Source organism: Artibeus jamaicensis, unplaced genomic scaffold, assembly GCF_021234435.1.
Source record: "Artibeus jamaicensis isolate MK-2021 breed Jamaican fruit bat unplaced genomic scaffold, CSHL_Jam_final contig_240, whole genome shotgun sequence".
In the NCBI taxonomy this organism is placed as follows: Eukaryota; Metazoa; Chordata; class Mammalia; order Chiroptera; family Phyllostomidae; genus Artibeus; species Artibeus jamaicensis.
Genome location: NW_026521506.1, coordinates 309,853 through 325,336, shown reverse-complemented (window position 1 = coordinate 325,336; position 15,484 = coordinate 309,853). Strand labels below are relative to the sequence as shown.

Genomic DNA, 15,484 nt, shown 5'->3' with positions numbered 1-15,484 from the left:
ATGTGTTTCTTTGGTGATCAGGCAAAAACTGTTAGAGGTGGCTGGGAAGTTTTGATTAATCTGCTATATTCCCCAGGCATTGCACCTTCAGATTTCCATTTATTTCAGTCTTTACAAAATTCTTTCAATGGAAAAAATTTTAGTTTCCTGGAGAACTTCAAAAGGCACCTGGAACAGTTCTTTGCTCAAAAAGATAAAAAGTTTTGGGAAGATGGAATTATGAAGCTGCCTGAAAGATGGCAGAAGGTTGTGGAAGAAAATGGTGACTATGTTGTTCAATGAAGTTATTGATGAAAGTGAAAAATGTATCTTTTCACTGCAATTTCAACATGAGTCTCAGCTTCTTGCCTTCCTCTCTGAACAATATGAGCTTCAGCACATGCTGCAGTTTCTCCACAAGCTACCAGACCCTGGGCTTGGTGCACTTGCCCAGCCATCAGGTATGGTAGGCCAGCAATGTGTCCAGTATCTATGCAGGCACCAGGGTCTCAGGCTCCCAGATCTCAGTGTCCCACTCCACCAGTGTGCAGGGCAGCTGGGGATCCGGGAGCCTGGCTGCAGGGATGGCCAGGGGTCCGATGGGCATAGGGGGCATCCAGAGTGAGAAGGAGACCATGCAATGCCTAAATGACTGCCTGGCCTCTTACCTGGAGAGAGTGAGAAGCGTGGAGACTGATAATCAGAGACTGGAGAGTAAAATCTTGAAACACTTAGAGAAGAAGGGACTCCAGGTCAGAGACTGGGGACATTATTTCAAGACCATCATGGTCTGGAGGGTTCAGATCTTTGCAAATTCCATGGACAGTGCCCGCATCATTTTGCTGATTGACAATGTCTGTCCTGCTGCTGATGACTTCAGACTCAAGTATGAGATGGAGTTGGCCGTGGGCTAGTCTGGAGGATGACATCAATGGGCTTCAAAAGGTCATTGATGACGCCAGTATCACTTGGCTGCAGCTGGAGGCAGAGATCAAGGCTCTCAAGGAGGAGCTGCTTTTCATGAAGAAGAATCACGAGGAGGAAGTAAATGGTCCACAAAACCAGATTGCCAACTCTGGGTTGACTATGAAGTTGGATGCCCCCCAAATCTCAGGACCTCAGCAAAATTATGGTGGACATCCAGGCCTAGTATGATGAGCTGACTCAGAAGAACTGCGAGCAGCTAGACAAGTACTGGTCCCATCAGATTGAGGAAAGCACCACAGTGGTCACCTCGCAGACCACTAAGATAGGCACTGCTGAGGCAACACTCATGGAGCTCAGACATATGATGCATTCTTTAGAGACTGACCTGGACTCAATGAGAAATCTGAAGGTCAGAATGGAGAACAGCCTGAGGGGGGTGGACAAGCACTATGCCATGGAGATGGAACAACTCAATGGGATCCTGCTGCACCTGGAGTCAGAGCTGACCCAGACCTGGGCAGAGGGGCAGTGCCAGGCCCAGGAGTATGAGGCCCTGCTGAACATCAAGGTCAAACTGGAGGCTGAGATTGGCACTACCACAGCCTATTGGAAGAAGGGGAAGACTTCAGTCTTTCTGATGCCCTGGACAAGAACCACTCTTCACAACCCATCCAGAAGACCATGACCCCCACAAGACTGTGGACAGCAGAATGGTGTCTGAGGTCAACAACACCAGTTTTAAGGCATTAAAGGCAGCAGAAGTGGGGTATCCATTGGCAGGGCAGAAAGCCAATAAAAAGTTCAGAGTTCATTGAAAAAAAAGTATCTTTTATTTTTACTTTAAAACCAAAATAACTTTTTGGCCAACTCAGTATTTTTTTTTCTAAGCAAACACATTTTTGATGTGACATGTGTGGATTTTGGAGGGGTGGGACTAGAATTTGGAGGAATAAAGGTCAAAACCTTGCTATGGTATTTTTCTTTTATACTTGATTACCTTCAAAAAGGACTTAGGATAGCATTTTCACCAGTAATCATTGTGAGCTTAAGTGAAAAGATAATTTTTAAGGGACTTGTATAACTCTATAATCTGTTTAGTATAAATAGTTGCTGGTGAGCTGAGGTTAGTTTTGTAATAATTATACTAGATCAAACTTTCAGGGATTTGCATAGTTTTAGTGAAATGTAAAATAATTAGTAAACTTCTAAAAGGGCATTTCAAAGGGTTTTTTGTAAAGTATATTTTATTGATTATGCTATTATAGCTGTCCCATTTTCCCCCTTTGTTCCCTTCCACCCTCCCACCCACCAACGTTCCCTGCCCCCTCAGTTCATGTCCATGGGTCCTACTTATAAGCTCTTCGGCTTTTCCATTTCCTATACTGTTCTTAACCTCCCCCTGTCTATTTTGTACCTACCAATTATACTTCTTATTCCCTGTACCTTTTTCCTCATTACCCCCTTGCCCTCCCCACTGATAACCTTCCATGTGATCTTGATTTCTGTGATTCTGTTCTTGTTCTAGTAGTTAGCTTAGTTTGTTTTTGTTTTGTGTTCAGTTGTTGATAGTTGTGAGTTGTCATTTTATTGTTCATAGTTTTGATCATCTCCTTTTTCTTAGATAAGTCCCTTTAACATTTCATATAATAAGGTTTTGGTGATGATAAACTCCTTGAACTTGACCTTATCTGGGAAGCACTTTATCTGCCCTTCCATTCTAAATGATAGCTTTGCTGGATAGAGTCATCTTGGATGTAGATCGTTGCCTTTCATGACTTTGAATACTTCTTCCCAGCCCCTTCTTGCCTACAAGCTTTCTTTGGAGAAACCAGCTGATAGTCTGATGGGAACTCCTCTGTAGGTAACTGTCTCCTTTTCTCTTTCTGCTTTAAAATTCTCTGCTAATCTTTCATCTTGGGTAGTGTAATTATGATGTGCCTTGGTGTGTGCTTCCTTGGGTCTAACTTCTTTGGGACTCTGAGCTTCCTGAACTTCCTGGAAATCTATTTCTTTTGCCAGATTGGGGAAGTTTACCTTCATTATTTTTTCAAGTAAGTTTTTGATTTCTTCCTCTTCCTCTTCTGGCACCCCTATGATTCAGATGTTGAAATGTTTAACATTCTCTTGGAGGGTCCTGAGCTTCTCCTTATTTTTTGAATTGTTTCTTCATTCTGTTCTGGTTGAATGTTTACTTCTTCCTTCTGCTCCAAATCGTTGATTTGAGTCCCAGTTCCCTTCCCTTCATTGTTGGTTCCCTGTATATTTTCCTTTATTTCACCTTTTTTTTTATTTTGTGACTATGCTCAGCCATTTCTGTGAGCATCCTGATTACCAGTGTTTTGAACTCTGCATCAGATAGGTTGGCTATCTCTTCATCACTTAGTTCTTTTTCTCGAGTTTTGATCTTTTCTTTCATTTGGGTAATATTTCTTTGTCTTGGTGCACCAGTCTAGATGAATATTTCTTCTTTAACTCCTTGGTTGTTGGACTTCCATACAGTTCCAATTTTCTGGCAGTTCTGGTTGTATTTTGTTTTTAAATTTGTTGTCCTTCTTTTTGGTTGTGCAAGGAGGCAACGTTTATCTACCTACCTATGCCTCCATCTTGGCCAGAAGTCTCAAAGGTCTTGAAGTAAAATAGAACCCATCTCAGACTCCTAAGTAGTGGTTTACCTGGCTTATTCATATTTCTATCCCAGCACCCAACAGGATGCAGAGTACTTAGTAAACATTTAATCCTTGTTTAATCAGTGACTGCTTATTGTATGCAAAGCTGGACAGAAGCCATGGGCATAGAGAGATCACTTAGTTCTTATCCCTAAGGTGCTTATATTGCAGTAAGTTCATGAAATTAATTACTAGTTTGTGACTAGCAGTTTTTTAAGAAATAAAATAGAAAATATCAGAGTATATCACACATAGAAATGATTAAGTGTAGTTTCATGAAGATTTTTTTCAGTTACATACATTCACTTTATGTACAATGGGTTATGACACAAACTGTATTTTTTTCTGTGGCTCCTCAAAAATATTTAGAAGCCAATGTTTTAGGCACACGTGACTGCCCCAAACAAACTTTGCTTAAAAGTGAGGAGAGTGTAGGTCACAGGGTATATAGAAGACAGTAAACAGACATGAAACTAAAATGGTAAGATTTAGGCCTTGAATGTCATGCTAAAGTAAAAAGTGTGGTGTGCGAGGGGAAATTAAAAGGGTTTTATTGGGCAAGGTAAGTATTTAAGCATTTTGAATACTTAATACATTTACCTGGGTCAAAGCCCAAAAAGTATTATAGAATGTGTAGTGAAAATTTCCACTTTTACCCCATCCTCCAACTCCCACCTAGTTTCCCTCTCCCCAAACATTACCAGATGGAGAGTATCTTTCCAGAGATTTATGTATGTGAAATCGACTGTGTGTTTTTATTAATTTTCTTTTTTTTTTTTTTACGTAAATGATAGTAGGCCATGAACCATACTACAAAGTTCAGTCCTTTGTATTTTTTTATACCTGTTAGGGGATTTCTCCATATGGTACTTGAAGAGATTGATGGAAGGTTGTTGAGGAAGGGAATTACTAGATCTGGTCTATATGTTAGGCATTCAAGGCTAAATTAGAGAAGCAAAGTGTTCTCTTCCAAATTGACTTTCAAATTTCACTTTAGATTTTCCTGCCTTTCTTGCCTCTAACATCTTAATGTTATTCCAGCTAAATACAGGTGAGGCTGTATGCATATAAGCCCCCCCACTTCTCTGTTTCTCACTAATCCCACTAGTTCTCTATCCATTTCCTTCTGGGTCTTTGGGACTTCACTTCTTTACCTCTGCTCAGGAAGCCTTTTCTAACTTGCCCCTGCCCTAAAAACTGGATTAGGGGCTTCACCTCTATGCTTATCCCCATCACAGCACTTAGCACAGTGTATTGTAGTTGTATATTTTCCGGCCAGTTTTATCCTTACACTATAAAAGCCTCTTCTATATGCAGGACATGTCACTACTTATACGTATGTTAGGAGTTTTTTTTTTTTTTTTGTACTTACTATATTCACCAGGTTCAAAGCCCAAAAAGTATTAAAGAACATAAAGAGATTGGAGCACATGGTCTCTTTCTGTCGCTAAGGAGAATTGAGAGACAGGATATATATGCATAAAGGCATATACTATTGGCTTAGTGACAAGTCAGTAATGGTATGATTGGTGATAGGGCCAGGTGAGTCACTTGTTGGTGAGGCAATTAAGGAAAGTCTTATTGGGAGAAGTAGCACCTAGATGAGTGGTAAGGGAATATGGTATCTTGTGTGGGAAGGTAAATAGATATTTGTGTTGAACTACTATATGGGGAAAAGAGGAACACATCACGAGGGAATGGATGAAGTACTGGAAGTGGGAAATGTGGGGAAGATGAAGTAGGAAGACAGCTGAATCTAAGCAGGGAAATGAGAACGAAGTGCTGCGAAAATGTGTCATTCAAAAGGAATATCTAGATACAATGAGAAGACTACTACAGGAAGAAGGGGAGAGTCCACGGAGGACCAATATGAACATAAAGGAACATGAATAAATAAGACATCCTTTAGGCATTTGTGGCCTAACCCAAGGCCCCATGGAAAGTAGCCAGTAAAGACTCAGTCTCCTTATCCCTCCTTAGCTGCAGGATCTGGTGCTTCCTGGTGATGTGTAGTAACTCCTTTCCCCCAATGGTGTAAGTGGTTTTCTTTAAGCTTTCTTTTCATTTGCTAATGCATTTATTGGACCTGCATGCTGGCAATATGACTTGCAACCACATATTTATAAAATTCCATTCCAACCAACAGAACTTGGATGCTCCCTTAGAGTCAACTTTAATGGAATTTTTGCTTTCTGTTGTGGTAAGAAAGGAATCCTGGTGTTATACTTAAGTCATTGTTGGAATTGTAGATTATATTAGAGCCCATCCAAAGATTTTTACCATGGCTATTGTTTTAAACTTGAAAGTCTTTTGATATACATAACAAGAAAGTCACTGAAATCTGAACTTTGTCCTTTAGTATCTGAGTATAAAAGAAGACCAAATTATTAGAATGAAGTAAAAATATAGCCATTTCTTTTGTAATTAATGTTTATTCAGTTGCTCAAATATTAGTTTTGTAAATATTTCATTTACTTATTTTTTAGAGAGAAGGGAAGAGAGAGAGAAAGAGAGGGAGAGAAATATCAATGTGTGGTTATCTTTCATGTGCCCCTCCACCGGGGACCCAGGCCACAACCCAGGCATGTGCCCTGACTGGGAATCAAACCAGTGACCCTTTGGTCCACAGGCCAGTGCTCAATGCACTGAGCCACACCAGTCAGGGCCCAGTTGCTCAAATTTTAAAACCTACATTTGTTGAAATATTTTTAAATTAAAATGTTGGAGAAAAATTTTAGTATACTTATGATAATACTGCTAGTAGTAATTTCTGCATTGTTCTATTCAGGCAAACCAAAGTATAAATAAATTTTTATTAAATGGTGGTCAGACCACGCCAACCCTTCTAATAAATAATTGGTGAAATTATTTTTTAAACTCAAAATGGTTATGAAAACAATGGATATTTTAAAGAACAAGATAGCATTTATGTGTAGCAGTTGTTTTAAGTCAAATGTCTTCATGGGGGGAAGTTGGCTTGATTCCCCCTATTTTTAAGCTTTACAGCCATAATCAATATATTAATTTGTGTTTTTAGGTACAATACATTTATTATGAAAAATTCACCACCACATTTATATTGTTGTTTTACTTTTTTTTCAAATGGATGCACAATCCTTTCTAATAAGCTTATGTGGAGAAATATCAAAATAGTAAGAACTTTATGTAAATAAGTGAGAACCTTCCCCCCATTCTTTCCTTAATCAAGTATGTGTTTAATCTTACAGGCTGTAGAAAATCTCTGTTCTTACAAGATTTCTGCAAATTTGTACAAACAGCTGAGACAGATTTGTGAAGATCACATCAAAGCACAAATTCATCAGTTCAGAGAATATCCTTTTAAAAACAAAACATCTTGTATTTTATCTTCATCTCTCTTCCTATCCCTCACTATTTAATCAAGCTTGAAATGAAATACCTGTGTTTTTAGATTTGTTATTTTAGTTTATTTTGCTTCTAGGGAAAAAAGAAATACGTTTTTGATTTTTCAGTTTTAAGTGGGGCCTAAATCTACTTTATGGTATTAGTGTAAATAAACTGTCTTTACATCTTTATCCTTTTTGCCCTAACAAATTTCCATTTGAGGAAAGATAATCTAAGGAAATCATAAACTAAACACACAATTATGTCTAAGACTTGTTTTTAAAGGTATTTTTAGTGAGATCTAATTTCTTTATAATTTAAGAAATGGCATTTGTCCTATAATTAGGTGCTATTTAGTTTCATTTATTAGGTAGGGTATTCCATATTTAAGACAAATGTGTTCTTACATTGCATACCTATATTACTTGTACTAAGCACTTTTAAATATCCTTGACATACATCCCATGGATTCATTGGATAGTGTTCTTTTTCTGAAGAAGATTGATAGATGCTGGCAGAACCACTGTAGACAAATGGTAAGCTGGAAAAAGCTAAATATTTAAGTTACATAAATTTCTTCAAATACAGGAATGTTAATATTAAAGGCTTTGCCATAGGGGCCTGCCTCAACATCTGTTCTTGTTCTGAATTGGAAACTAATTTTGATTCAGTTTTCTGTTTTAAAATTGCAAGTTACAAGTAAACAAGCATTTTAGAATGAGTCGCACCTCAGGGTCATTTCTATTTTTGTCACACTTAACCAAAAAGTATTTATCTCATGAAAACATTACTTGCTATCAGTCTTGATGGATAGCCTGTGCAAAAGTAGATTACCTGTAAATATGCTTAATGGTCTTGTATTTTAGCTTAGTCACATCACTTTTTACTTTCTCCCTAATCTGATATTATTTTATATCTGTGTTCTGCAAATTAAAAATCTTAAAACCCACCCCCCCTCCCCTAACCCCATGAGTATAATTTAACACAGGTTTACCCTGAATACTGTTGCTGAGGAAGCATTATATGCATGTTCCCTTGATTCCCTGTTTTTTTATTTTCAGTCACTTTTCAAGTTGCAAAGAAGTCATAGGGCCATTTTAAGTCTCCCTTTTCTGGAAACTACAAGGATTAAGACAGTAGAGTTGTTTAATAAAAATGGTGTGGGCATATTCTCAGATAGATCTGTTTATCTGTATGTTTGATCCTAAGTCATCTAGGATGTATTCAAGCAGATCCTGAAATTTTATTCTTATTTATTGAGAGCAAATATTTCAGCTTCACAAAATGTAGAAATTGCTTTATTTCTTTTTTTTTTTATATATTGGCAGATCATGATCAGGAGCATTTTTTTGTTTCTGGATAGAACTTACGTTCTTCAGAATTCAATGCTACCCTCCATTTGGTAAGGATGCTATAAAAATATGAAAAGATCTGTTAAAAATCATAGTTGAATCTTAATTTACACTACTTGAAGAGAGTAAGTGATACTGTGAATATTCTCCTAAAAACTCACATTTGGCTTCTAAACTTGTACTTTTACCAGTTTTGCCTTCTTGATTTTGTTGTACTTATGCTAATATTGGAAACAGCTAACATTCCCTGAGCCTGTAATACCTTCTGAAGAAGTATTTTTTAAGGGAATTAAAGGTTGCTCTGAACTAGTTATGAGTGTGTATTATTTGTTGTTGATCAAGTGTTTGCTCATTATCTTTTAACATTATTATTATGAAAATTCCATGTATAAATGAAAATAGAATAGTACTGTATAATGAGTTCTTCCCCCAGTCATGTACCTAGCATCTGCCTACAGTGATTTCAGAGTTTGCTGATTTTTAGTCCTAAAGCCAGATGACAAATGACCAATTAAGCCTTCATTATAATTTTGAACTAATTTTGTCTCTTAATTTGACCAAGGAAGAAATTTATCAAAGGAGATCACAAAACTCAGTTATGGAAAAAAGACAGGAGTTTAGCTTTAGTTCTCATTAAAGGCAAAAGGAGTTTCTCATGTATTTTAGTTTAATAATGTTATTTAAAATTAAATGTGTGGATTTTATCCATTTACAGTTGCTGCTTCAAAGCCTGAAGCCCTAATTAACATGTGATGAGAAGTTAAGTACAGCTCTCCAGAAGTGGTATCATTGTCAATTTAGATGTATATATATATTTTATTTTATTTTATTTTAGGGACATGGGACTGGAATTATTTAGGGCCCACATTATAAGTGATCAGAAAGTCCAAAATAAGACCATTGATGGCATTCTTCTGTTGATTGAGAGGGAAAGGAATGGTGAAGCAATTGATAGGAGTTTACTCCGAAGCCTCTTAAGCATGCTATCTGATTTGCAAGTAAGTTAACTACTTCACTTACTATAGAGCTGATGGCTATCCCTAGTTTGATGTGTAAAAAGCAAATCCATAGTGCTGTTCACATAGCGGACATTCAATGAATATTTAATGAATAAATGAACTCCTTTGTCTTGTTTTCCCCTCCCAGATTTATCAGGATTCTTTTGAACAACGATTTTTGGAAGAAACTAACCGGCTTTATGCAGCCGAAGGCCAAAAATTAATGCAGGAAAGAGAGGTATTTAAAAATCATGATTAATAAATACACTGTGCCTCACAATTAGATCATTATTATAGAACATAAGCTGCCCTTTTCATTTATCTTCCCAACATTGTGATGCCTTTTTCTCACTTAGGTGCTCCTTTCTTTTCTCTCTTCTTAAAGGCCAAAATTCTGGATCATAAACTCTACCTATAATTTTACATATGAGTCAACCCTGTCACATTTGATAGGGCTGCTCCCAGGATCTTTTGGACTTGACATTTTCTGAATGATTTATGGGGAGGAAAACAATAATATAAAAAAAAACTATCTTTGTAGGTTCCTGAATATCTTCATCATGTTAACAAACGTCTAGAAGAAGAAGCAGACAGACTTATTACTTACTTAGATCAGACCACCCAGTAAGTATGACATGCTCTGCCTGATAGCCTTAATCTGTGTTGTTGACTCGCTTAAGGCACTTTAGGCATAGGCATCCCTAAACATGTTAGTAACTAATTTCAGGTGTGATTTTTTTTAACAGTTGTTTTCATGACGCAAACTTCAAGTTGTTATCTTCCCTAGTTAATTAGATTTGATTAAGGATATGATTATTGGTTGTATGTGTGTGCTTATTATTAAAGCAGATGTTATCATTAAAATCTTGAGGCCGATTAAAATTTAGTGGGTATTCATAGGACAAACTGTTTCTGTGCTTCCTTAAATATTACCAAGCAAGGAGTTCCTCTAAACAGCATAGATAATTTCTGTACCTTTCAAATAAAAGCAGAGAAACTTGGAAAAACCCAGCCAGGTCAAGACCTTGGAAATATTTATTTCATAATGTAAATCAGGTTTTTGAAATATGCAGTCTTTTCCTTCTTTTAGGCATAAAATAGAGTAACTCTGAGCACCGATAAATTTATACATAGGATAGGAATATTAAAATGAACATAAAATGAGCTATTTTGATTTTTCTTGCCCAGAAGAGGCTTTAAATTTTTAGCAAAGTCAAAACTCAATAATTCTAAACTTTTTTTCCTTGTAGGAAGTCATTAATTGCTACTGTAGAAAAACAACTTCTAGGTGAACACTTAACAGCAATTCTTCAGAAAGGTAATTGGCAATTTGTAAATCAGATTACTTTTAAAATGGTAGCAGGAAACAGAAACAAATTTAAAGATTGCCCTTTTAAAAGCTTGATAGCATATGGTGGCTGCATTTCTCAGTATGGACACAACCCTTTTTTCCTATTCATCACAGTAAACTTTCAAGAGGTGCCTCTTTCCTTAACTTAAAAGATACAGGAACTGAGATGAAAGGGGTCCACCAATACTGGTAGAAAAAACTGGCCATTTGCGAACTCTTGACTTAACTTGTAGCATACAGTAAGGAAAGGCATTCCTTTTTGCATTAAAGTATTTTTGTTCATAGCATATAAAACTAAGCATTTCTACCAAACACTGCTAAGTTATCTTAGAGCATACCCTGCATTTGCTTTGGCAGTGCCACAGATAGGCAAAAGTCTTACTTTTCTCTCTGATCATCTTTTTTTTTTTTTGTATGAAGTGGGTACATTTTAGAACTTTCATGCAGTTACACTTATTTCATTCTGAAAATCAAATACATTAGAACCTCATTTAAACTTGGCCTATTAATGTATGGTTTTGATATACTACAGGCCATATACAATACTCTGAAATATAGCTGTATACTAATGCCAGATATAATATGTATACTGCACATACGAAGTATTTTTAGTGTGCATTTATGTAAACCAGTTTTTATAAATTGGTTTATACATCTGATCTACCATGCTAAATACTATAAGCCATTACACAATTTTATTTTTATTTTAGACTGAAGTTTCATTCGGAAAGGAGATTGTCTATTTTGATTTAATTCAGAGCAAATCTCTATATTAAAGTTCACGGACTAGTCATAGCTCAGAACAGTATTGCAAAATAATTTAAGTTAATTTTCATTAAAATGTCTGACATTTCCCTGACTGGTGTGGATCAGTTGGTTCGGCTTTGTCCTTCAAAGTGAAAGGTTATCAGTTTGATTCTCAGTCAGGGCACATGCCTGGGTTGTGGGTTTAGTCCCTGGTTGGGGCACATATGAGAGGCAACCAATAGATGTTTCCCTCTTGCATCAGTGTTTCTCTCCCTCATTCTCCCTCCCTTCCCTTCTCTCTAAAAATAAATAAATAAAACCTTTTTAAGAAGATAATATAATATTAACATAAAATATCTGATGTTTTTGTTTACATTTTTCAAAATGTTTCAAATTTCAGGTTTAAATAACCTTCTTGATGAAAACCGAATTCAAGATTTATCTCTTCTGTATCAGCTCTTCAGTAGAGTTCGAGGTGGAGTTCAGGTTCTCCTGCAACAGTGGATAGAGTACATTAAGGTATTAACAATTAACCTGTGATTTTTTTTCTCTGTCATAGCTTATAATCTATACACCTGGAGTGTATATCAGCAAGCATTTATTTGTTAGAGCCAATATTTTTTTAAGTAACAGGAGTTTTGAAAGCAGTCAGCATGAGAATGATAGCCATGTGGCAGATCAGCAATAAAACATTTACCTTCTTGATATCTGCCATGATTTCTTAGCTCCAATGACTATAGCAGTGAATACGAAAAGAGGGCTTTTTTAGGACCCCAAATTTCTTACCTTTCTTACATCTTACACTGAAGCCAGATTGTCAGATTGTCATTTTTTTTAAAACTTAAAAGTAGGGAAAAGAGCCTGGAGGCTCTTTTATGTCCTATTATGATATTGTATACCCAGTAGTCATCCCTTATTTCATGATACGAACAAATGGTGTCAGTCTGGACGTTTTATAACTTCATTTTTTCTTTTCCTGACTTCAAAAACAGCTTTATGCCCTGGCTGGTGTGTGGCTCAGTGGATCGAACACTGGCCTGCAAACGGAAAGGTTGCCAGTTCAATTCCCAGTCGGGTCACTTGCCAGGCCAGGTCCCTGGTTATGAGCCTGCAAGAAGCAACCGATTGATGTTTCTCTTCCTTTCTTTCTCCCTCCCTTCACCTCTCTTTGGGAAAAAAGCAGCTTTGTTTATACCTACTTAAAATATGATTTTGGGATTGTTTTCACTGTGGATAATTCAGTTCTAGTAAAAAGTGGTAATTTTTGTTGTTTAGGCATTTGGCAGCACTATTGTAATTAATCCTGAAAAAGATAAAACCATGGTTCAGGAATTGCTGGATTTTAAAGATAAGGTTGACCATATAATAGATATCTGTTTTCTGAAGAATGAAAAATTTATCAACGCCATGAAAGAAGCATTTGAAACATTCATTAACAAGAGACCAAACAAACCTGCTGAACTTATAGGTATTTTTCCAGTCATTTAATGTTCTTCTTTTATTCATAAAACTTCAGGTTGTAGTGTATTAACACCATTCATTTGTTGTTGTTTAGCTGGTAGTTTCTAAGAACCTGGATGTAAGGAATAAGTCCTTGAAGCAAAAGAATGGCTCAGAGACAACCTGTTAAGACATAATGTTCTTTCATTATAAGACAGTACATTGGACCCTATTTGCTTTTATAATATGCTTGAGATCTGTTTCATAAGCCCACAGCAATTTAGAGGTGGGGCTGTTCTTAGAGGCCCACAGTTAGGGGTACAAGAAAGGATAGCAGACACAATAGTTGCCAGTAAGAAAAGGAAAATGTCCAGGACAAAAACAAACCTCATAATCTGGGCCCATTTGGTATAAGGGTGTGGTATACTATAGTGCTTCTCAGGTTTTCCCACCCAGGTACCACTTAATGTCAGAAGAGGAGGTGCTCTGAGAAGGTCTGGAGTCCTCTGTGAAAAAAAAATGAAATTTCATTGGTCTACTACTTGAACTTAGAATTTTTGCAAATTTTGCCCCCAACTCTGTAATATATCTGGTTTGTTTTAATAAAAACATAGTGTTTAAATTGCTTCCCATCAGTGTAAAATGGACACTCTAGTGGAAAATACAGTAGATCTGGAGCCAGAACTTGGGTTTGAATTAAGGCTATGGTATTTATGAACTGTGATACTGTTTTTAAAAATGCATGTATACCTCTGAAGCATTGAAAAACTCAATATATCATATTCCTGTAATACCCAGTATCTTATGGGTACCCATGATCACTAAACAACAAACTTTCCCCCCATTTTAGCTAAATACGTAGATTCAAAACTTCGTGCTGGCAACAAAGAAGCTACGGATGAAGAACTTGAAAAAATGTTGGATAAAATTATGATCATATTTAGATTTATCTATGGTAAGTTTATTTTAGTTTTAAAGCACTCATCAGAGAAACTAGCAAGTATAATCAGCCTGGAGGGAGTATTATTTGGGAATTAATGTAAAATTCTGTTGGGGATATTTCAAATTCTATGAAGTTCCTTGCATTTAATTCATTGGCATACTCGAGGAATGTTATTTCATTTCCCCGTGTTTTGACTTTTCCATTATTAGGAACCTTGAGTTTTGGTACTTGTTTTAAATTTAGAGTATTGATGCTAAAGCTTACTGATCGACTAAAGCTTTTCTTAAAAAAGTTTATTCAGTCTTAATTCTTTGTAGGAAAGAACTTTTGAAATGTCTGATACAAATGTCTACGTCTAATATTTCTTGCATTTAACAAAGTTGGATAAAATGTATAAATTTAAATAACTTGGAGTAATGGTGTGATTTATTAAATACTTCAAAGCAATTTGGTCAGAACTTTTTATTGAAATATTATAAGAGTTGTATTTTATTATTTAACATAGGCAAGGATGTTTTTGAGGCCTTCTATAAGAAAGATTTAGCCAAACGTCTGTTAGTTGGGAAGAGTGCATCTGTAGATGCTGAAAAATCAATGCTGTCCAAACTTAAACATGGTATGTTTGTCATTTTTTTGTTCATTTTCTTCTTTGATTTCTTGGGGGAAATGTTAGCATAATTTTTACTGTTTTGTCATTCTGTGTTCATATGATGAAAATGTAAATTGAGTAAGCTCATGAATTTTCCAGTCTGTCATTGGAAACATACAGAGCTATTGCAATTTTTAAAAAATAAAACATTGTTCTTGTTTTTATTGTTTATTTTTATTATTTGTATAAAAATTTCTCATTTATTTTATGCCTAAATAGGAGATAGAGTCACTACAGGATTAAAGAGTTTAGTTCTCACTTAGTGGGGCATACACTTTGGGGTAGGGATTTTTCTATTATGAATAGTTACAGATCCTGTTTCATGCTAAAGTGAGTTTTATATTCATGTTTTCAATTTTAAATTCTTTGCTTTTAACAACTTTGAAATATTACTAATATATAAACATTTTAATAGAATGTGGAGCTGCTTTCACCAGCAAACTTGAAGGAATGTTTAAAGACATGGAACTTTCTAAAGACATCATGATTCAGTTCAAACAGGTAAAAGTGAGTTAAACTCTTACTAAATTCCTTGCACTTAAGTATATTTAGTTACTTATTTGCTGTGGTTTGTACTGAAAAGGATAAATAGAAACATGGTTTGTTGTAAATATTTCATAGCAATTTAAATGATATTCATAGTAGAGGAAAAAAATCACCAATGCAATATATGTGACTTACTTCAGTATTCTCAGTGTACACTCAAGATAACACCAAAATAGAAATAAAATGTATTGAGCTTAAGTCAGGACTAGAAAAGCTGCAGCTGGATAGTGAGAACAAGACTTCTCTAGTATCTGATAATCACTGTTGATGACTCTCATGTTCAAAGCTGGCAGTGGAGAGGGAGAAGTGACAGAGGGATTGTGTAAGGCCTTTGGGGACATTGGGAATGAAAAGCTAGAGCCACAGTTTCACAGATGGTGTTAGAAGTGGTTTTGAAATATTTAAGAGCATAGGTATAGTGACAGCAAACTAGATTTTCCTCTCTTAGGGTTTTAATAATGATGTCTTTACCACTAACTATATCACTACAGTGGGAAGTGAGAGTTGAAGACTCAAGAGAAAG

The 15,484-nt window shown here is 36.0% G+C and overlaps 1 protein-coding gene and 1 pseudogene across 8 annotated transcripts in view; both read left to right on the top strand.

The window, feature by feature from the left end:
* The window catches only part of CUL4B (cullin 4B), a 50,943-nt gene that overhangs the window by 20,670 nt on the left and 14,789 nt on the right, over positions 1–15,484 (top strand). For 7 of the 8 annotated variants that reach the window (XM_037152093.2, XM_037152091.2, XM_053662352.1 and 4 more), the window contains 12 exons: positions 6,800–6,903; positions 7,402–7,471; positions 8,264–8,337; positions 9,123–9,285; positions 9,434–9,523; positions 9,827–9,909; positions 10,536–10,603; positions 11,784–11,902; positions 12,659–12,851; positions 13,674–13,778; positions 14,272–14,382; positions 14,831–14,916. In XM_037152093.2, coding sequence (XP_037007988.2) covers positions 6,800–6,903; positions 7,402–7,471; positions 8,264–8,337; positions 9,123–9,285; positions 9,434–9,523; positions 9,827–9,909; positions 10,536–10,603; positions 11,784–11,902; positions 12,659–12,851; positions 13,674–13,778; positions 14,272–14,382; positions 14,831–14,916 — 1,266 coding nt within the window. Of the gene's footprint in view, positions 1–6,799; positions 6,904–7,401; positions 7,472–8,263; positions 8,338–9,122; positions 9,286–9,433; positions 9,524–9,826; positions 9,910–10,535; positions 10,604–11,783; positions 11,903–12,658; positions 12,852–13,673; positions 13,779–14,271; positions 14,383–14,830; positions 14,923–15,484 lie in introns of all 8 variants that reach the window. The other variant, XM_037152089.2, reaches the window with a different exon arrangement.
* LOC119054252 (keratin, type I cytoskeletal 18-like) lies at positions 310–1,721 on the top strand (annotated as a pseudogene).